Genomic DNA, 23140 nt, shown 5'->3' on the forward strand with positions numbered 1-23140 from the left:
AATTTGGAAATGTGTACTGGGACACTTCTAAATTACTTCTCTGTTTACTTCCCTGTCACGATCAGAGATTGAATTTGAACATCCGTCATGTAGGGATTTATAATTGTGTGTCCAAAGTTGCACTAATCTCTTGAAACCCACCTGGGAATGTATACTTTCTTATGAGTTTTGTGCTTTTTTCTTATACTGTTTTTGTTTTGCCCCTATGAAACACTGGATTTTATTGTGGTGAACATTTTTGGAATTTTCCCAGTTAAAATACAAGGACCCAAGCAAAACATCCCTAAAACCTCCCATTTAAAAATTGAAAAGTGTATCTTGCCAAGTAGCAGGATTTCGATAGGTCCTACAAAACAGAGAACTATTTTCTAAAGACTAATTTATTGTAAATGATTATTATCTTTACCTCTTTACTGTGTCTACTGTCTGCCTTGTTTTGTACTAAAAGGACACTTGTGCTTTGTTTAGGAAAGGATTGTTCCTACCAAAGTAAATATGTAAGTGTCTGTATCCTGTAAAATGGACAAGATACTCAAACTTACATATGGAAGAAGCAATCCATTTTAACATCATAAGGGGATGTACTTAAAATATAAGATCATAAAAATATTTGCAAGTGTGAAGTGTGAAAATTAGGCTCATCTAATTCATTTGATTAGTTCATCCAAGGATCAAACCCAGCCTTTTCTTGAAATAAGTGGGAGTATTGGCTTTAACAACATAGCTAGGTAGATTGTTCCCTGCTCCTTTTCTCAGTTTTAAAAGTAGTTCCCCTTGGTTTCCATTTGTGCTCTCTGGTTCTTGTTTCGCTGTTAATTTTGAAGAAGTTGTAAAGTTAACTTTGCCAGCGCCTTTGGGGGCTCTGAATAATTTTATTGGGTCCTATTGTAGTCTTCTCACATCAAAACCAGAATGATTCAGTTCTTTTAACCTGCCAGAAAGGACATTCCTTTGAGCCTGGGAACAAACCTGCTTGCTTTTCTTTGTAGTGATTTTAAAGCAGCAGTGTCTTAACCAAAACTGTGCACAGTATTATAAATGACTTCTTGCTATTGCATTGTACAATGTTATCAGCTCTTGATTTAAATTCTACACTTTTATGCATCCTGACATTGTTAGGCTCTTTTGTTGCTTCAGTACAGAAGATTTATTTATTAATCTATTATTTATTTTAATCTATAAAAATTACTTTTTTAATCTTTGAAAAACTTCTGAAAACATAACTATACATTCCATTTTCTTGTGTCCGTTACTTAATACTCTTAATTCTCTTAATTAGAAGACTGATACCTGTCAAACAGTGGAAATTGTGGTTCATTTCTGGAAATATTCTCCAAAACCTCTCTCCCTGGGTATCCATGTTATGGCTGTGAGTGTGGTGAAGTCCTTTTAAGTTTTTGGGAATTATGATCTCTAATATGGTTAGATGGGACATGGATATCACCAGTTCACAAAGCAAGCACTGCAGAGAATGTACTTTTAGCACCAACTAATAATAACTTCCTGTCTTCATTTTAATACAGTTTTACAGTGCTGCTGTTGAGAGCATTCTTTTATAACTGACTTCTCCAAAGGCAAACTACAGTGCGTTGTTCACTCTGCGAAAAGGGTCATTGGCTGTCATCTGCCCTCCATTGATGACTTGTACAATTCCAGAGCAAATAAGCAAGTGGGAAAGATTGCTGATGATGCCTAACACCCAGGTTTTACCCTGAGTTTCACCCTGGGTTTCACCCTGTTTCATAAAAGTCCCTCTGGAGGACAATACCTGTCTGTGAAAACCAGAGCCACTTGGTAATTGAACAGATTCATTCTTAGGACTGTCTTTTTGCTTAACCAGAATTCTTAGTTACTGTACTGTATATATGCACTGTCTTAATGATGTCTATTGTCTTGTTGTGTATGGCACTGTACAGTATATGTAGAATGTTTTTACAGAAGCAAGTACACCAGAGTAAATTCTTTGTACATCAAAAGTGCTTGGCGAATAAAATAATTATGACTCTACTGTTCGTGGACTGTACAACATTAATTATGCAACTCCTACCTTTGCTAAATTCATATTGGTTATCCTATTGCCATCTATTTTAATTCTATTAATCATTTACTGTGCTTGTAGTATTTTTGTTGTTCTTAAATTCCCAGCTTTGTGATAGTGTTCTTCTTCTGATACATGCGTGGCCATGTCCATGTTGCCTTCTCGTGTTCACATTAAACCTTCTGCTATGCAGCTGTTTTTTGTTTTGGTCTGCGCATTGACTAACTGTGTCAGGACTCCAGTACAGATAAGATGAATAATGTGATCACTAAAATCCTGCTTAATTCAATAAATTAACAAAAAATGGTGTGTATAATTAACCCACTAATCTCATGAACGTTACATCAGAGTGTCATAGAAATGAGCAACAATGGAGACTTAACCAGCTGAACTGTAAGAATGTTTCTGTCTGAAATCCATCTTTGCTTTGTTGGCAGCTCCTTTAAAGCGGGTCAATAATGATGTTTTTACATTTGAGTGTGTGTGTCATTGGCTGCTGCCCATCCTCTTCATCATATTTTCTGAGAGACTTAACTTGGAAGCATGCCTCAGATGTGTTTTTTTGACATAATCAGGAGTGACTCTATTAATGAACTTAATAAGCTTGAGCACTCAAATAGGGGTGGAAGTGACAATGGTTGTCTGGGAAAAAAAAAGACGTCTTTTGATGGAGTTAAAATGTGGGCCACACAAGAATCAATGTGATGACATGATTATCATTTATCAAAGAACTGTATAAGGCGCGTTGACATCTAATTAAATTTTAATCTCTCAAACACAGGTTTGTGGTGATTACCTTATTAAATAAATGTTGCACGCAATTTGTCAATTGGAGCTTAGCCATTATAACCAAAGAGGTGCAGATTTTCTGACTTGAAATGTTTTTTGAAGTAAAGGGTTTTTAAAAAAATCATTTGAATTGTGTGATGGGGTTGCTAATTATAGGAAAGTTTAAAGCTTAATCATGAACATGTTTTATGTGATTCCTTAATTAAATGTGATTAATTTAAATTTGCTTGGGTACTGCAGATTTACGTTTTTTGAGCTGTAAGAAAAGAAACTTCTTTGCTAGTACATCCTTATAAAGTGCCGTTAAACATTAATGTTGTCAGTTCTCTTGTAAACAAAGTCTGAACATGCATTACCTAAATTCTGTAGTCGCCTTTCTTGAAACAAAGGAAGTATTACAAGTTTCCATCTATTTATACTTTTTTTTCTGCTTCATTTCTTTGCATCTTTTAAGGATAAAAACACACTCCTTTTATGGAGTAATTATGAAAGCACAGAATATCTCTAGCTCAAGCATAAATGTTTTTTTTCTTTTTATTATCGATTCACTTGACTTTTTAAATGTTCATCTTTATTGAAAATTTGTCATTATCAGTGCAAGGTGATGTGTTTCACTCTTTATAAGCCAATCCTTACTGCGAAGGAGAAGAGAGTGTTTCAATGTTGAAAAGAAGCAGTGTTCTACCTTTTCTCTCCTTTTTTGATTTATGTGTGGAATTGGACTCTTAACTTCTTTCAATAAACAAAAGGTGTTTTTAGCCAAAATCACAAATATTGAACCTGCACTGATTCCAACTGAATCACCTGCTTGTTGTTATAAGGTGCACTCTGTACTGTGTTTCTTTGCTTATTAAGTGTTGTCTTGCTAAAACTTCAGAAAGCCACTTTTTTCTCAGACATGTTTTGGGCAAGTAATGAGGGCCTTTATATTGAGTAAATGTTAATAAATAATGGATTTTAAGTTTTAAATCCAGTGTTGGTAAAATGGCTACAAATGGAGTATCCTGTGATCCTTATTAATTAAAATATCTGAAAATATTACCAGTAGTTACACCTTTTTTGTTATCCTCTCAGGGAACGTTAAACTTATTGATACTCTGTAATTGAGATAGTCTCTAGGACCGTTTTCTTCTGCTGGCTGATTATTGTGCAATACCAGAAAAGGCATAGTATAAAAAGCCTCATATGCAAGATGATGGTTTAGGTACAGTCCCTTCCTCCTTATTCAACGCAATATGTGGGCAAGGGTAGCTCTAAAGCTGGTTCAATTTAGGAGGTTTACAAATGTTGTACTGCAAGGCCATTGGACCACAGACTGCATTTCAGTGGCCTCTGACATTCTTTAACTCAGTAATGTGTGAGTCTAGCTTCTAAAATATAGTAATACATTTAAGTACCTCCTAAATTTTGCTTGACTGATTTGACAGCCACGCCCACATCTGCTTCTCCTGAATCTAGGTATGAGTGGATTACCATCTTGCAACACACCTGCAAAAAACTGTTACTAGCCAATCTTGTTTTGTTGGATATTGCTGATATAAACAGGTATTGTGTTATCATGCATTGATATGAGAAGAATGTAAAAATTCGGTAGGCCACAGTATGATGTCCTTGTTTTGCCAAATGAATGTGACTTATGCTAATCTGGATCCAACGCAACAACCAGTCTTGTTTGGTTTTTATGATTTTGGTAGCTAAATAAGCCTGGGCCTGGTCAGACTGGGGTGGGAGACCTCCAAAGAAAACCCAGTTGCTTCTGTAAGTGGTATTGGTGACCAGTAGGTGCCATTCTTCCCTTTGTATCAGAATTTTCAAACAAACACCCCAGTATGGTAATGAGGAACACAGTATAGTAAGACATGCCATCGGTTCATTGAAAGCAACTGTGGAACTGATGTCCTGAATATCTGGTCATTAGCACTGTTCATAAGAGCAGTATCCTGGCCAAGTTCCATTCTGGGTTCGCGCAATTTGGCCTCTGTAAATATTCCCTTTAATTCTGTCTCTCTACCTGATCTGGTTGTAATGTGGCGCTTGAGTGTAAATGAAACACGTTAAGCACTTTGGGATCCTTCAGGATGAAAAGAGTCATATAAATGCAAGGAATTGTTATACAAGGACCACTGGCCATCACAGAGGACAGTCACCACCCCGGGCATGAGCTCTTCACCACACTGCCCTCAGGCAAGAGATACAAGACATACGGACACTTACCACTAGATTCTTCAATAGCTTCTACCCACAAGTAGTGCGATTGGCGAGCACATTTGGCCATGCCCCTCGGACCCCACCTACGCCATCTACCTCATTGTCATTTTATTTTTTGCACATCTGCAGGCATCATTTACATGTCTGCATTGTTTATATTGGAACTGTTTACTTCTTTACTTGTACATTGTCTACTGTTTGTTTGTATACTGTCTTCATACACTGTCTGCACTTGTGTTTTAACAATCGAGAGACTTTCTGTAAGTAAGAATTCCATTGTACCAGTACATGTACTGGTTACATATGGCAATAAAGTTCAAGTTCAAGTTTTAGCTCAGTTACTTGTTATCTGGATCCCACATGGAGCTCATCAAAGGCACATTTTATACCTCTAAATGTCACTACAGCATGTGTTTTTTAGTCATTACATGACTTATACCGTACCTTGGATGAGAAACTGCACTTTGTTGAACCACAAAACATTTCATTGCCATATCAATTTAGAGATTAAATTACCTGTTTAGACGTCTTGTTAGCAGATTTCATTTCCCAGACAAAATAAATGTATTTTGCAGCCACAGGTAGTTTACAGTCATGGACTCCCTGCCATTTCACCGTTGACTTGTTTAGGTTGTTTATACGTTTAAGCAGGGTTTTTAGTAGTTAATTCACACACTGCTTTAGTGGGATGGAAAGCACATGGTTAACATGGCCCTATTTGTTTGTAAAGTGTGAGGAAAGGATTACAAAGGGCTGTAGTTTGTGTTGTTTTGGTTTATTTAAGAAGCATTTGAATGCACACTGCTGCTGTTTGCTAGCAAAGACAGCATTAGCAAATAAAACAACACTAATGAGACCTCAGTAACATTTTGAGGCAAATTACTTCTTATTGAAATCAGGATGGGGAAACGGCTTTGCATTTTAATGTAACATAAGTACAGATTCAATTTCTCGGTGGAGAGAGGGCTCTAAGGTACAGTCTGTACTCTCTACCCAAGTAACCGTGGTTACGCTGAGGGGGTTTGTACTTTAAAGTGCAATTTAATTTGACATCGCAGAATTTCTCTTGGTCGTCACAGAAAATGGAAAGTTTTGACTGCCGTCCTTGTTGCTGTTTTTCTTTCGCCCGAATGTGGCAGTGACGGTGCATGTACTTATGATCTTTAATGCATTTAAGTCACTCTAATCATGTTTTGGTTGATTTAATTTTTTAACATCTTCTTGGTAGTGTTGCTGTTTGTTAAGCCACTGTTTTCAATTACTTGCGGCTGTCTAACTTAATAGGAGGACTGAGTGCAAATAACTTATCTAACTTTTGCTTCTTTCATTGTAGAAGATGAGTTTCTGCATTTACTGCAAGCACCCATTTTTAAAACAAATACTACTGACTGAAGCAAGATAGAAGTCAGAAGTAATGACTTGATTTTGACCTGGTCGTGCCAAGAGTGTGATTATCCTGCAATACTCAGGAACAAGAAGGGAAGCTAAACAAATCTTGTATAGTTAATCGTTCAAGTACTGTAGGTAGCTGCATCATCATGCGTAGGATGCAAAGAAACAAGTAAAGGTTTATTCCATGCTGTAAAGACAAGAAAATAAAACCCAACGTTTCAGATGTGTCACACTTGAAGAAGGCTTCACAGCCGAAACGTTGCATTTCTTTTCTTCTCTTGTCAGTATGGACCCCTTTACTTGTTCCTTTGTATAGTCAATGCTACTATATCTTCACCTTTTCCCTAAGTATAAAATGTAATCAGTGCTTTGTCTCAGTAGTAAACCGTTCCTCAAAAAACATGATGTTTTAATTGACAGGCCTTAATATGTGACTGTCATGCAAAGCATTCTCCAAAAAAATTGTTGGAGTCTTGTGGTGTCTCAAAGGCTATGATGCACTATACACTGTGCAGGAGTAAGCTATGGTGCCACGTCTGCAGAATTATCATCACTTCTCTGCAGATACTGTATAGTGAGACTGGTGTTTGTGCGTCTTGAAGTGCCTTGCAAAGAATTCAGACCCTTGCATAGTTTTCAGATTTATTGTTTTAAAGCTTGCAATCATGAAGTAGCAGTTAATATCCATTATATATGTAACCTAATCTACACATTCAAAGCAAAAAAAAAAACAAAGAAGAAAACAGATTGTTAATATGAAAGAAAAATGGAAAAGGCATGATTCTCTAATTATTCAAAACCTTTGCAAGCTAAGTTAATTCAGGTGCAGAAAATTACCTTAACAAGCCAACCAATTTGTTCACATGATTTCATGTTTGTGACAGAGCAAATGACCTTGTCTTCTGTGGTCAAGATAACATGTAAACAGCTTTCAATTTAAAATAATTTCCATTTTCAGTGATAAAATCATATAATTTGCAGTGTCCTGTACTGTAGTTCCAATATCTAGGTCACACAGGCTAGTCTCACATAAACAGTTCAACAGTTGTTTAATTTGTTTTGTCTTTTGTATAGGCTGAATTTGCACATTTAAAACTTTTAGTAAAGATTATATTTGCTTCATATGCACATATTACATATTATGAACATTGTTTATCATAATTTGATTTAATGGCAAATTTACACAAATATTGCATTATGTTAAATTAAAATCTAGCATAAGGGAAGCTGGTTTTCTTTCCATTTACTTCCTACATACAGTATAATTACATTCATACAATAAGGATTTTCAGGTTAAGTGAATATAAAAAGAAGTTGTGCCACTGACCCTTTGATAACTGATAAAAAAGTAGTAAGTTCTGTATTGTTAGTGAAGTAAGCAATAACAGATGTGAAGACTGGCGTTGTGTTCTGTGGCTGGATGAGAACTAAATGCACAAGAAAAAAGCTGTTAAAGTCCCTTATGTTCAAAGGCCCTAGATAAATTTTTGTAGTAAACACCACAGTGAAATTGATGTGGTGTCATTCTGTTTTTCTTAATATTAGAACCATTCTTTCTCATTTTTCTCAGCGAATCTTAAGAATGTAGGAAATTTACAAACATGTTCTTATTCTGTTTTCAATTGTATTTGATGAAATGACAACGAACATGTTTAATATCAGTAGCCTTGTTCCTGCCAAAGTGATACAAGAGGGTTTCATAGGTTTAAGACATGGTTGGTCATAAAGATAGTGCTGTTACACACAGTGTTTTTTTTCTCTCGTGTTGTATGTGCATGCTTACTTCCTCAGGCTGTTTCTCTTGTAAGCTGTAGACTTTAAAATGTCTGCTTAACAGCTACACCTTCTGGCAGATGAAGCTTAAAGCATCCTGTCATTTTATGCAGTAGCTTTAGAATTCCTTATAGATGAACTTTCTAATACTAGCCATGGTCTTTCAGAAGCAACCCTTGCATACTCCATGATAATTTATATATATTTTAGTTCATGACTTTTGAATGAAGTAAAAAATCACAAAAGCATTGCATTTTGATTAAAAAGCATGTATGTTATATATTTTCTCCATGTAGTACAGGGATTATTTTGATAGTAAGCTTTTAAGGTTGTATACTCATAACCATTCTATGACTACAATTGTTTGCTTGGCAAATGCATGCTTTTGTCTAATGAATTCCTTCTCAAGCTTGGTTCTTGGGGTCCTAGATGTGATATTAAATGTTGCATCCCTGATATAAACCACCAGAATTTTGACCTAAATGGGCAATCGCTTGATTCCAAACATATCGAGGTAATTTGAGTACTGATGTTACATCATCAAAATGTTTTTTGAATACAGAACAGAGAGTTTTTATGGTGATTTATTGAGTAGTAATTATTTCAAATCTGATTTATATACAGGACATGCATTGCCATGAACATGTGTGCATTGTTTTCAGTAGGAACTGCCAAGTTACTTGACCGTTTTCAGTTATTTTTTGGCAGTTTGTTAATTAAGTACACTCTCAGCTGCATCCCGGTTTTCTAAAACGTTGTAGTGTGAGGTTACTGAAAAGCTGAAACACATCAGCATGTGGAGAACAGAACTTTATTTCCCTTAATTATATACATGAAGGGCTAGCCTCAGATTAAGTGAAGAACTGAAATATAGTTCAATACTACCGCATTTAGTGACCAGCAGGATTATGGCGTGAACATTTCTCTCCTCGTCTCCTTTTCAAATGTTCTGCAGGGAAGAAGGACATACACTATCAAGCATTTGACCAAGATCATACACGTAAATAAGGACTTGCATGCTGTCTACATAAAATTGTCTGGAGACAAGCCATTTAGAATGAAGTTGCCAGTGCGTTTCGTACTATGCTAAAAATACCACTACCAAGTCCATTTGTGTCAAAGTGTATAGTGACTGCAAAGAACTGTTGTTTTTAATGCCTTAAAATTCAATGTATTTTGCCCTTTCATTGCAGAGATTTTTCAATTAATGTATTTAAGATAGAAACTATACTGTACTTACTAGAGAGAAAGTAAGTATTTTGTGGCCTCACTTTTGGATGATTTCTAGATTATTCTGAGGGCTGACCTTGGCTTGAATTTGAGGATGTGTTTGTTCCAAAAAATGTAATCATTTTGAATGTAATCAAGGCAGCATGGGGTTTGTAGCTTTTCAGTCATTTCTGTCCTAGTACTGTGTGTTGATAAACACTTTAGCCTACAAATCAGAAACACGTGTATTGAAAGCAAAACAAACTTGTTTGGGTGACACATGGAAACTTTTTAAGGAAAAGAAGATGTCTTTAGTTTTTGGGGGGGACTATATGTGTTTTTTCCAGATGAGGGTGACTGGCGTTTTGCTGATCTTTGTTGCTGTAACATTTGAATGTTGTGCTGTAGTTTAAAATTCTTGCTCTTTCTCAATAAGATAATTTTCACAATAGACAAAGTATTTAATTTTAAACCAGAGTTTTTCCACAGCTTTGTTTTTCTGTAGGAGTCATTTTATTTGAAATTAGTTTTAAGTGGTGAGAGAGTTCTTATACTTGGAACTTGGAAACACTGTTTTAAGCCATAGTGTTAGCTTTCTCGTAGTGTTGCCAGTTTTTGCCTCACTCTTTCATTGAAAAGACCATATTTAATTGCACAGAACAATTTATTGGGTTACAGGTTTTATTGATTCCTCCATATATTTTTGAACTGGCTTGCCTCCTGCTGTGTGCCACTTTAGGAGCACCTCAGACCAGCTCACTAACAGGTACACTGCACTGCGTACTAAACACTTCAGCTTCTGTTTCTGTAGATTTTCTCTGATGGGGTTTGATGATTGCAAATACAAATTTAGAAGGTTTGCCATGTGCAGGACAGACAGGCAAGATAAGAGATGTTGTTATGTTGTAGTTAAATGAGCTAGAAGCGTAAGACATAAATCCCAAATAGTGTTCTTCTTTTAATGCGGAAATTGCCTTTGTTTTTACCAAATGCAAACACATCAGTTTTATTTTATGAATCTTAAAATTTCCTTCTAAACCAATTGAAATTGAATTCAAAGGAGAAAAACTAACCCTTGGCTCGCATTTCTGTAAGAAATGCAAAAAAGACATTAGGCCCAAAATGTTGTCTGAAATTTTTTATCCCTTTTAAACCCAGAAAGACGTCTTTGTGATTTGTGCTGTAAAGGAAAGATTTTTGTGGATTTTTAGTGCCTCTCATGCATCCCATTTGTTAAGTCACTGGTTTATCATTTACGTTCCTAGATTAAAATAATTGGCATTAAGGATTTCCCCCATTTGAAATAAATTCCAAATTTCTGAAGTTCTAATGCCTACATTTTTTAATCAGCAAAGATAAAACCCTGTTGGTTTTATATAGATTTACAACTGTGAAAAATATTTAAAATCAAACCCGGTGTTCTGAAACATATTAAAGTGTTTTAGGCTGGAATAAAAGAGTGGCTTTGCAGTAACCTTGCTGAGTACAGTACTCTTTTTTCTGGAGAATATTATTGCATTGTACATAAAGAGCATTTATTTCAAGGTTCATTTAATCTCACGAAATGTGCTTGCAAGTGATTTATTATAATGCTCTGCTTGAGCACTGTGTGTACAGTAAGTAACAGCTGTTTTTGAGAAAGTAAAAAGTAGAACACTTTTTAGTAAGTTTTCCCCCAGTAAACATGCAGCACAGTGCAGGGAAGCATGCACAATTAAAGGGGTATGGATTAGAAGCATTTCTTGTATGCAATACTCATACACGTAAATAAAGCTCTCCTAAGCTCTCTTTGTTTTTCTTCTCACATTTCTCATGTCTCCTGATAACTTAAGGTCCAGTATTTGCAAATCTCTGGAAGCACCTTCAATATGAAAACAGGTCTTCTTTCATTACTTTTCACCCTACAGGGGGAGCAAAGACATATAAACTCTAAAATGAGAATTGCAAATTTTAGTAATTGAAGAGTTTGGGCTGACAGGGGGTATAATGTTTATACTACTAAACTGTAAATTCAGAAATACAGAAAATATATAATCTTTCCCTGTCCTTTGAGAACATTCATGTCTAGCAGATAGTTCCAGAGGGTTTCTAATTTTTTACAGGAACTACAAAAAAATAATATGTCACAAAACAAGAGGAACTCTGGCTTTCAGAACTTACCATCAGACTATTAAATAAGCTCTGAAAGCCCTGTTGTACATAATACATTTTGTCAAAAGGCACAGTACTGTATATCCATCTGCATCTAAGGCTACAACTGGAAAATGAGAAGTTGTCAAAAGTTTCGAAAGTACAGGCATCAGAAATAAGCTTTCATGTTGTTAATTCCAATTACTTATTTTTTCTACTTTTTTATCTACATATTGTTATTTGAAAGTATGGTGTTTGGATTCATTGTTGAAGAGAAATATAACAATATAACAGTGCAAGAGTTTCCTTGCATGTTGTGTTTGTAGCACAACGCTGGTAGCTTTCTCCTTCAGAGTTAACAGGTGACCGAAATGGGCCTGACCGTCTACCGATTCCAATTTGCATTATTTTGCTCAATTTTACCGATGGAAACACTGCAGTTTTGGTTCAAACTGATATGAGCAAAAGCTGAAAGCTCTTTGGCAGAGGGTCCTCAATTTTTGTTGCTGTATGAACACCTTGTATTCATAGACCAAGAGAAGAAGCAACAAACCACAGGGAGCCCTGGCAGTGAGAGAGAAAGCAGTACTCTCTGGCTGAAGCTCCATCTCATCTAAAGTGTTGGGAAAAATGTAGTGCAAATGTTGTTCATCTTTTGGGGGGGCAAAAAATATATTAATGCAGTAAACAAGTTGTTCTGTGCTGACAGCGTTTTGTTATTCACAAAGAAACAGCTTAAGGGTTTCTCTTGTATGTTAAAGCAAAGTGCAGTTTACTCAAAACTTTCCTTTTTTATATCTATAATTATTAAAAAAGTAATTACGAGTTAACCTCTATTGTCCTTTGTGTGGACACACAAAAACCGGATAGTAGAATACTAGCTAAAAAAGCCAGAAGTCTATTTTACTTATTAGTGTGAAAAATTATTCTGTGCTGTCACAAAAGACATGTGGTGTGCTTTATGGTTTCCAACAGGCATCACGGTTAATGGCAGCTAGTAGGAAATGCACAAATGGCGTTTAAAGGCAGAATTAGTTTGCTGTAATGCAGACATTTCATCAGTTTTCAAAGTTATGATAGTGTGGCCTGGCATGCAGTCTAAAGACTCTCTTTTTGAAGAGCAAAGCTTTGATTGTGTGTAGATAAGAATCTTTATCTTTAATCTTTTTTTTTGTTAAAAATCCTTATGTTTGAAATTTTGGGGGGGGAGGGAAGCTTTTTCAAATAGTTCTGTCGTGCATCTTGTAATGCTTCTGTCGTTTACCAGCCTGGTTTTCTTTTGGAGGAGCACAAACTGAATAACAAATTAAATAACAGGCTTAACAAAAGGATTAAATATACACTGTAGCATTTTGTGCATTTCGTTATAGTTTTTGAAAAAAGCCTCTATACCTAAATAAAATAGGACGAGGAAACTGTGCTTTGATGTCCTGTATAACGGTTGAAGTACAGTGCAGCTTTCCAATGCTTATATCAGGTTATACTATTTAAAAACTGAACTATTATTAGAAGGACTTTATGTGAACACTGCTGGTACAATAAAAAAGAAACATTTTTTCACTTTAGTATATCTACTGTTGCTGAAGAGCCATGAATACTGGATACATTTTAGACCAGAGAGGCATGTGATTAAGCTCTTCTAATATACTTTGCATGTCACAGGAATCTGTGCCCACCATTACTCTAATGATAAAGAAAGGGTTAGTGTGACTCACTTTTCAATAGTATGCTACTGTATCTAACCAGAATGTTTATGTCATGTGCCATTGCTTTTGCTGCAAATGAAACCGTTCAACAGGAGATTGAACACACGTTATAAAATGTCCCATAATGTCAACACTACAGAACTTTATAAAGCCAATGTGTTGACAGTTTTTTTTCCCTTCTGATCTGTATTCAGGGCACATCATTCCATCATTCCTTCAATTACTTTTACATATACTCGTGACTAGTTTACTGTGTTTACGATCATCTTTACAGTTGCGGGCTAGTCAGATGTTTCGTTTTTACATGTTGTTTACAGAATGTATTGGAGTTTTGGAGACAGGGTTGTGAAAATTGTCTTATCTGAGTCTTGTTCTGAATTCACCCAAATCCATAGGTCTTAAAATTTTTTTTTTCCATTTTGAAGCACTTCAGTGATTGTAATAATGAAAATTACTGTATCATTCCGTTTTGAAATCTCTATGCACAGTGAAGTAATTGATGGAAAAGGCACACTTTTGTATTAGAACTTTGATCTCCAAATTATACAAAATATATGTCTGGCAACATTGCTGTTCCTATACTGCTATATAGTTGTTGAAAAACTGCAAATACTTTAAATACTTTACGATATTTTTTCTCATTCTGTAATTGTTGCATTCCCAATATTTTCTCAATATTTTATTTTTCTACATATATCAAAAAGTCACTGAACCGATGCTAAATTATAGTTAAAAATATTTTGCACTGGTAATTCATTAAATTCAAATGCAATTAAAAGTGTAAAGCTTTCTCATTGAAAATTAAATTAATTTGATTTTTACTAATTGGGGAGCATCCCAAGTCATAATTACAAAAAATATCTGTTTCATTTCAAGGTAAAGAAAGCTAAATACCAGAAAAAGTATACAAGGTCCCTGTTATCATACTGTACCAGACAGATAAAATAGTCACCTTTCTGGTAAAGGATAGTTCCACAAAACTTGCATCAGAGATACATTTATAGTAAGTTACTTTATGCCCTGATAAGAAAACATACAACATCATATTGCAACTTACATATACATGTTTGAAATTTATAAACTAGTTTACAGAATGATATTTTAATTTCACCTCGATAGGTAATTTAAATGTATCTGTCTTCAAATACAAAATTATAAGAACCACTGGCCAGTTCAAATGATTATAAAATATATGGTCCCCAATGGATTAAAACATTATCTCTGAAAATGGCAAATTCTTCAAATTCTGTTTTTCAAAAATGCCTGTTAACATTCTCACTGTATCTTTTTGACTGGTGACCAAACTGGTCTCTTGTTTCCTGTACAAGCTGCGTCTGTGCAGCTGTTTCTGAGAGCCACCTGTGCGACTGGATTGTATTGAAACAGCTCAAGGGTTATTTCCTGCTCTATGCTTCACTGACACAGGCGTTAAGCACAACATGTCAGATTCACCACACAGCGAACATTAATAGAATCAGTGGGACAGGCTGATAGGGGTGATGCAGTATTTCAAGGAAGGAAGTAGAAGTATCACTGCGAACTTTTATGTAATAATCAAAATATCACAAGAAGTTTTTTAGGTCGTGTGTGACTATCTTTAAAACCATCTGAATATCTGAAATTGTCTTCCGTTATGAGATCTACCATAAAAAAAAACTTATGCATGCACTCTCACACAAATATAACTGAAAGCTGGTTCTAGGAAAAAAAAAATATTTTTGTTTCATTTTTGTTATAAAAATAATGGCATGATAGATTGTTAGTATCATAAAACTATCACTTTTAATGTGTTAAGATTTACTGTTTAATGTGTTGAGCTTTTTCTTCTTATACTAAAGCATATGATGTGTGCTATTGCACAGCTCTTTGAGTTTCTTGAAAAACTATCATTCTTGTTGTTATTATCATTATCACTACAAATAATATGATACTATCATGAGATCTGCAGAAAACATTCTCCTTTTTTCAGAATGCAAAAGAAATAAAATGTATATTGATGGCACATGGATAACAAACTCCAGTTAATTATTAAAATATTTTATTTTAGGCATTTACTTGGTCCTGTTCTGTAATAGTTGAGTTGTAAATATAGAAGCCAAGATACTCTTAAAACAAAGGTAGTAGGTTTTATTTTTACCATCTCGTTCTTTGGAAATGAATGACTATCAGAATGATCACTTCTTTCTGAAATGGCATGCACTGCAATTCATAAAGCATGTGGTTGCTGATCTAAGCGAAGGTTTTGTATGTAGTAAAAAAAGACAATGAATCACTTTATGTTCACTGAATGATTCATCTGCAGCACTAAATATTTTCTTAACCAAATGATTTTCATATCCTGGCAAATAATTTCAGTAACACCTGTGTTGTTTCTGAAAAAGACAATTACAAAATGTTTACATGCACTTGATTGTCCTGAGTTGTCAAAAATGCGTTTGCATCTAAAGCCAAGCACCCATATTGCTTTCCCTTACTGATACAATATATTACATTTCCAAATTGCTCTGCATTTGACATATCCTGGAAACATGAAGACTCAATGCAGACTTGCACAGGATAGCAAAGATGAGTAAATCCTAGCATTGAGAGACATCACAAGCAAATAATCATTTAATATACTGATTTGTGGGGATTTCCCAGGTCATTCCCCATCTCAAGATGCTGGTTCATCTTTAGAAAATCAAATTGGCATTTGTTCAAGACATTTCGTCTCTCTTTTTCTGACCCATTGGAGAAACTCTATTTACCGGTTACCTGCTCTGGACCTAGTTTCTAGTTGCCAGTTTCCCATGTGTGTCACCAGAATGCATGCTTTGCAGTGAGCTCATTCTGCACTCATTTTTAAGAGTCTGATACTGCTGTGTTTCAGGGCGGCTCTGTGGTTCCTGCTCCTGGGATGACACCCCCTCCTGGCAACGCTGCTGGAAGACCTGAGGATGAGCTTGAACGCCTGACCAAGAAGATGCTGTATGACATGGACAACCCTCCATCTGAGGAGTACTTTGGTAAGATAATATCTTAAAGCAGTAAAATGTTAAATTGATTGGTTATTTGGATTCACAAAAAAGAGCCAGTAGATGTGCAAACCTGGAATTGCCATATATGTATATAATGTACAGAATCAATTTTGTTGCGAAGCAATATAGATCACCACCTCAGAATGACAGATTTCTTTTTGTATCTGAGGAATGCTGATTCTAAGTACACCAATGTATTGTTCTTGTAGATTTATAAATACAGCAGTTGGGCAAGCAAAACGTTAGTTTAACAAGATTAATCAACTGAAGAAAGTTCACACTTGGTTGCCCATACAGTGTTTAAACAGGCAGCATAAAATCACAGTGCAACACATACTTTAAAATAAAGTCAGACCAACAAGCACAATAACATAAATAATGGCTAAGGTTAAACAAAATTTGCAGACTAAGCATCGTTTAACAGAAGGAAGTCATTCTCACATTACATAGAGTATGTGACGTTGGAATTTAAGTGTAAAAGTGTTTGACTACACTCCATTGTGTCAGGCTTAAGTGGATCTAGATTTGGCATTGAGGCAAATGGTATCTTTGTAAGAGGGTGATTATGTATGTGTTTAAATCTTGCAATAATGTTTCATTTACTTTAGGTTTATAGGATAAAATACTGCCATGTTTCTGGCATCATTCCAGTAAGTGATACGTAGTACATGAAAATATTTACATTCCTCTTCCTACAGAAGCAATGGCACATTGAACTAGTGTACTGTAAGTCTGAAATGTGCAGTGCATGTCTTAATATTGTAGTCTGCTGAAATCCTTAAAAGTTATTAGAGTTTTCTGAGATACTATCCTCAGAAATTATACTGCTCAGCTCTAGTACTGTACACATTCTGATTAATTTTGCAGCACACTCCCATCAAAATGAGCTACCATACTCTGCAGTGCAGTCAACTTTCTGGGAGTTGAATTAAAATATTATCAGTCAACATCAATGCAGTTCCTTAGTTAAGTAAAGAAGTAACCAAAGAATAATCAATGTCTTTAGGTCCGTTAAAGAAAGAAAGATAGATGTCATTTATTAATTGTAGTAGTTCAGGTGGGTAGCTGCGTCAGCATGCGTAGGCTGCAAAGGAACAAGTAATAGGTTTATTCCATGCTGAAAAAAAGAAGAAAGAGAACACAACGTTTCGGCCGTGGAGCCTTCTTCAGGTGTGCTCTCACGTGAGAGCACACCTGAAGAAGGCTCCACGGCCGAAACGTTGTGTTCTCTTTCTTCTTTTTTTCAGCATGGAATAAACCTATTACTTGTTCATTTATTAATTGTATATCTGAGACCTACTGTACTGTATATGAATTCAATTGGTGTGTCAAGATTCAAGCCAGTGTTACTGGATATGAACTTAAGAAAAAATCAAAGAAGAGGACACAATTTGACCCATCTTGCTCAGTTCAGGATTTAAAGAAAAAATCCATCTACTGTAGCTGTGTCTTTAAAGAGTCCAGAGTGAATTCCTGCCTAGTTTCCAGATTTGACCCTGTACCCTTGTTTAACTACTGAGTGTGAAATAGTCCCCTAGGTGACCCTGTCTGTCCAGAGCTGTTCTGATCCATAAAGAATTGTTCTTTTGTGAGCTCTGTGACCCCAGTTTACTAGTTTAAATACTCATGTAGGCAGAAAATTCCCCAATATGTCAGTGTCCTTCTGGTTCTGTCCTGCCATACAGATCTGATTTGTTCCAGAAGGCCCTACTCTTTGTTCCTAAACAGACCAAACATGCCTGTCCACCCGATCAGGGGGGACCTCAGACTGGGCACCTGTAAGGCAACTATCACTCCTATATACATTACACTCTTTGTAACTCTAAAAAATGTGTCTCCCATTATCACTACCTCCCTTTTACTTGGGGAGTGGGATCCTTGGTCCTTCCATTTCTGTTAGGCTATCAGAACTTAGATCTGTCCTCTCATGAAAGGCCAGGGGGTGGTTGGACAAAGCAAGATCTGAGGATGACACCCCTCTGTGTTGTGCATGACCTTGCAGCTGCAGCGTAAGATAACCCAGTTATCTCTCCCTCACTGGTCTGAAGCCTCCTGGCCACCTACACGTGGTGTGCACACAGTTTCCTTGTACCAAATGCCAACTAATTCCTGCAGCTCTACTAACTGTGATACAGCAGAGGTTCTCAATCAGGACCTCCAGGTCATGGATATTGGACTAGCTGACGGCATACACAGACATTCAGAAAGAGGGTTTTCTTGCAAACCACACACTACGTTGTCCTCATATTGCTGTGACTTTTGCCTATTAATTAAATTCCTTTAAATTCTAAAATTATATTGTTAAATACTATTATTAACCTAGCTCAAGGCAAGATGTAGATCATGGGTGGTTAATTCTGGTCTGGAGGGCTTGTGGGTCAACAGGTTTTTTAGGTCTCTTCAGCAGCACCTGAAGAGCTGGGAGAAGATGTTAAATTAGTCCCATTAAGACAAAAAATTAACAGATTTAGGTAATTAACATCTGACTTGGAATGAAAACCTGCAGACACACTGGCCCTCCAGGACATGGATAAGACACCCCTGATTGAGTTGTTTGTGGTGATGGATCATGTTGCTAGGAGTGACACCTGAAGATCTCAAAAATACTTTAGGCTTGCTGAGATTAGGCCTTTAAGGCTAGAAAGGACACTGCCAACATTTGATGGTTGCAAGTCTTAGCAGATCTGTGTGAAGGAAAAGATATCTAAAAGTGTTCAGTTGGTTTTGTGGCAAACCAGTCGTATTGTAATGCTACATAATATATTTATCCTTTTTTCTACAGGTAAAGTAGTCAAATAGTCAGCAGTGGCAGATTATGAAAAAACCTACAAATGCATAAAATGTTCATTTTTCATGATTGAACTGCATTTGAGCTGTACCATGAAGAAGTTCTCATAAGGATTCAACGTGGTACAGATTTACGTTCAGGCTACAGACACTTTTGTAGAAAAGCAAAGGAGTAGCTCTGTTTTGATTAAGCCACAAATCTTGATTTTTTTTTACTTCACAATTTCAGATAGGCAGTCAAGATTTGTTAAATGAAACTCAGGTTTACAGTATGTGTTCTAATTTATGTGCTGATAAAAACAAACAAGATTAAACCTAATTTTAATTTATACTTTTACATTGATTTGTTAACCCAAACAACCTAACAGGGTGTTTTACATTATTACAAGCTCCAGGCTCTAATGAGAACTGTATGTGTATTACGGCAACTGTGTGAAGGTACAAAGTGACAGAAAAGGGTTGTTGTGGATGACTGTAATCAAGACCAATTAAAAAAAATAACTTTTTAAATATTCTTAAATGACTTTTTACTGGAAAAAATGTCTAACTGAACTATTTGACATAGTATTTCACATAGCATGGTGAAGTTAGATCAGTTTATGTGTACTGTATTTACAGCTGCTATTTCCCACTATTGTGCACACAATACTTGTCATTTTTTTCTTTGACCATACTGGGATTTCAGCTTATTGAAATAAGGATGTGAATAAGAGAAGGCTGGAAAGAGACCCAGCCTCTAGTAATTTCAGTGGTATTTTTCCAGTACAGTATGTGTTTTTTTTGTTTGACTAGCTTTTTCAGAGAAGAGGTGAAAGCAGGTGTTTATTCCACTTTTGCAGAAGTAAGAAATGATCTTACAAGAACTAGACAGTGGATTTTTTTGTAAAAGAAGCTTCTTCTCCTAACTTTCAAATAAATAATGGAACTATTCCAACCACAGCAGTTGTAACATCACTTTCCATTATTGTGGCCACACACAATGTAGACAAAAGCAAAGGGGAGCCATATATTGACATATTCCTTTAAAAATGTATTTTATCTGAACATGACTTTTCTGCCTGGTCAAAATGGCATTTGTTTTGGAGACTCTCCCTTATCAGAGTTGTTGTTTGTCAGACATTCCTAAAAGTCCTTATGTACCCACATATTAAACATGATTCAAAAACCAAAGATCCAAACTGTTATACAGTGTAAGAACCAGACATAAATCAGAATACCTGAAATTCCGTCTTCTCAGCTACTGCGGGACCAGGCTAAATACAGTTTACAACCAAATACTTCACCATACTCTAAATTTCTCCTCATCCTCCTCTTCATTGCCTTTATTAGTTCCATTCCTGGCAACTGTCAGTTTCCTTAATAATTAACATCTCACAATTTTTGTCACTTAGAAAGTTTTCGTGTATTTTGATAGGAGTACTGATACATGTTTAGAGAACTTTTGAAGCTTGCATTTGTCTAAATATATTAAATAACGTTTAAAATTCAACAAATGAGCCGTGCAAGTAGTAGTATTTGTTGCCTTTCTCATTGTTTCCAATGTGTCCATTTAAATCAGCTGTTGATAAAAACATTGTGCTTTTTATTTGTTATATAATTTTCCAAAGTAGGATTCACGAGTGTGTCATTGTCTTTTCTGACCTAGAATCTTATTAAGCTAAATTATAACCTGGATGCTCCAATCCTCTCCATGGTTAGAGGTTGGATTCCCATTTCCCATTAAAGTGTGGATTATATATTCAACAGAATGACAGGAAATAAGATATACTCTAATTTAGTGTACCTTAAAAAGTAACAAAAGATATAAAACACTTGGTCACACAGATTCTGCTAATAAACTTCTACACACAGTCTGTTAAGATGTTATTAATGGTGTTATAAACAGTCATAAGCTTATAAATCATTGCAACGGGGTATAGTCATAGTCTGGGGTTTTATTACTAAGATCAAATTAACTTACAGTACATCTATGGCTATTTTAATCTGTATGTATCAATATTAATAATTTATAAAGGGTTTACAGCCTATAAAGTTAAACACTCAAATGATTGGTATTTTTAAAGGCAGTACAAGTTCTGTCTGTGAGAAAATGACTCTTTCAGTTTTTCACATAACAGCAAAAGTAACCATAGGCAGTATTCAGTGCCGCAGCAGTGGTATTTTGCTATTCTAGCTTCTAAAGCTTTCCTGCTCTCCTTTCAGAAGACATTTGTCAGAGACAAAGCCATACTGTGCATGCTTATGCTTTCACTATGCTGGCACACAAATATTTTTGTGCCTCAGGCAGCAAAAGTAGGCCAGAAAACATGCTAAATCAGTCATATGTAAACGAAGGTGTCAGGGCATTGTCTAAAATAACATCATGTCAAGCATTGCAACAGTAAATCCCCAAGCTGGACAGAGGGAGAGGATGTACAGTACAGATCTGTTTTTTGTGAGGACTAACTACTTCATGGGCCCAGCCATGCTCACAGGAAGAAGGGATTCTGTAGGAGTACATTTTCATGCAGTAAAATTAGTTGACTCTGATCTTTTTAATAGAATGATGGTGTTCACTCAAGCATTACAGCAGTACATATATTCCCCAGTGACTAATTTACACATTATCTGTTTTTATCATTTCATGTGTCAGATTAAAATAATTAAATAAGCTATAGAAAATAAGAACACCGAAAGTTTTTTTTATATTTTTTTTTCGGGAACCAGGGGCTATTAATTACTAAGATTAATCAGAGCTATTTCATGATCTCTTTCAACTGGACTTTATCTGTCCTCATAGAAAAGACTTTATTAGCTTTGCTAACATCTTTGATGAGCTTCTAATTAGAAGCCACGATAGTTTTATTCATTTTTATGAGTCTGAACTTTATAATAATACCTGAGGCTATTTCATGCACTAAGGATGATGATAATAATATTTAATAATATTCACAAACATAAGAATTTCTTACATTTATGTAACAACTTTCATCTCAAACAGAAAAAAAGTATTTTTATAGTTAAAAATTCCAGTGACCAGATAAGGTTTAATTACTTTGTTATAAATGCATCTGTACTATGAGCAGGTACAAAAATTGACATATATTTTTATACAAATAAGGAAAATAAAACTTAAAATAAAGCGATACTAGGAAATAGGGTTGGGAAGTGAAGGAATTTATTTTTCATATTTAAAGCCTTTATCGGCTTTTGCGAAATGGAAAAAAAAAAACTTTTTGAAGCAATATCCATCAGGCATGTTCAGTACATTATCTGAGGGAGGATTTTACAGTACATCTGTGGAAGTGAGGAGTGTTGGAAATACTATGGCTCACAGTTAAAGTGATTCAGGTATTAAAAACACATGGGGTGGCATTCCTTTCAAAAATGTTGGCACATGGCACCATAGTCTGGGGACTAGATTTCCCCTCTCTGGGGTTTCTTGTATGCTGTGATAGGAACAAACATGTAGCTTGTCAGAGTTTTTCCACAGTATTTGCGGGAAGTGCCCACATAATTTATATGACATTTCTCATGAAATCTTTATGAAGAGTCTTGGCACATGTACAGGCATACATTTCAACTAGAATGTCCATGTGACGTAACAAAGATTAAATAGGTCAGGGCAGCTTGAAAAAGTTTAAGCTCACTTTGAGCTGTATTTGCATTCAGGTATCTGTTTCTTTAAAATGAATTAAAGCTTTACAATTTAATATATTAATAGGATTTTCATTAGACAGCTTTGTTCGTTGTCCTAGATACTTTTGGATGAATGTATTTGCATATAATGCCATTGCCTTCAGCAAACTCTTAAGGAGTTTGCTTTTAAATCCATTCCCACTTGCTGTGTGTCATCACAGGCAGAATGCCTGGAGTTTTGTTCAGCAGTAATAACCTCTGTACAGGTCAGCTCTTTTTGCAGCACATGAACACTATACATATATCCCTTTATTCAATTAAAATGGAGTTTCAATCAGAATAAACTGAATATTTACTGCTGAAGTGTACTATGGTTCAGTCTGAATTAGATACACTGACATTCAATCCTTATACAGACTTGTCCGTTTCATGTGTAACCAGAATTTCGTTCTGTGCTGTTATGATCTGGTATC

At 35.5% G+C, this 23140-nt stretch overlaps 1 protein-coding gene across 3 annotated transcripts in view; it reads left to right on the top strand.

Moving 5' to 3' along the window:
* The window catches only part of lpp (LIM domain containing preferred translocation partner in lipoma), a 200898-nt gene that overhangs the window by 141964 nt on the left and 35794 nt on the right, over nt 1-23140 (top strand). For all 3 annotated transcript variants that reach the window (XM_088913330.1, XM_088913331.1, XM_088913332.1), the window contains one exon: nt 16115-16250. In XM_088913330.1, the coding sequence (XP_088769456.1) occupies nt 16115-16250 (136 nt within the window). The remainder of the gene's footprint in view (nt 1-16114; nt 16251-23140) is intronic.

This window comes from Atractosteus spatula, chromosome 4 (assembly GCF_055471065.1).
Source record: "Atractosteus spatula isolate fAtrSpa1 chromosome 4, fAtrSpa1.hap1, whole genome shotgun sequence".
Classification (NCBI taxonomy): Eukaryota; Metazoa; Chordata; class Actinopteri; order Semionotiformes; family Lepisosteidae; genus Atractosteus; species Atractosteus spatula.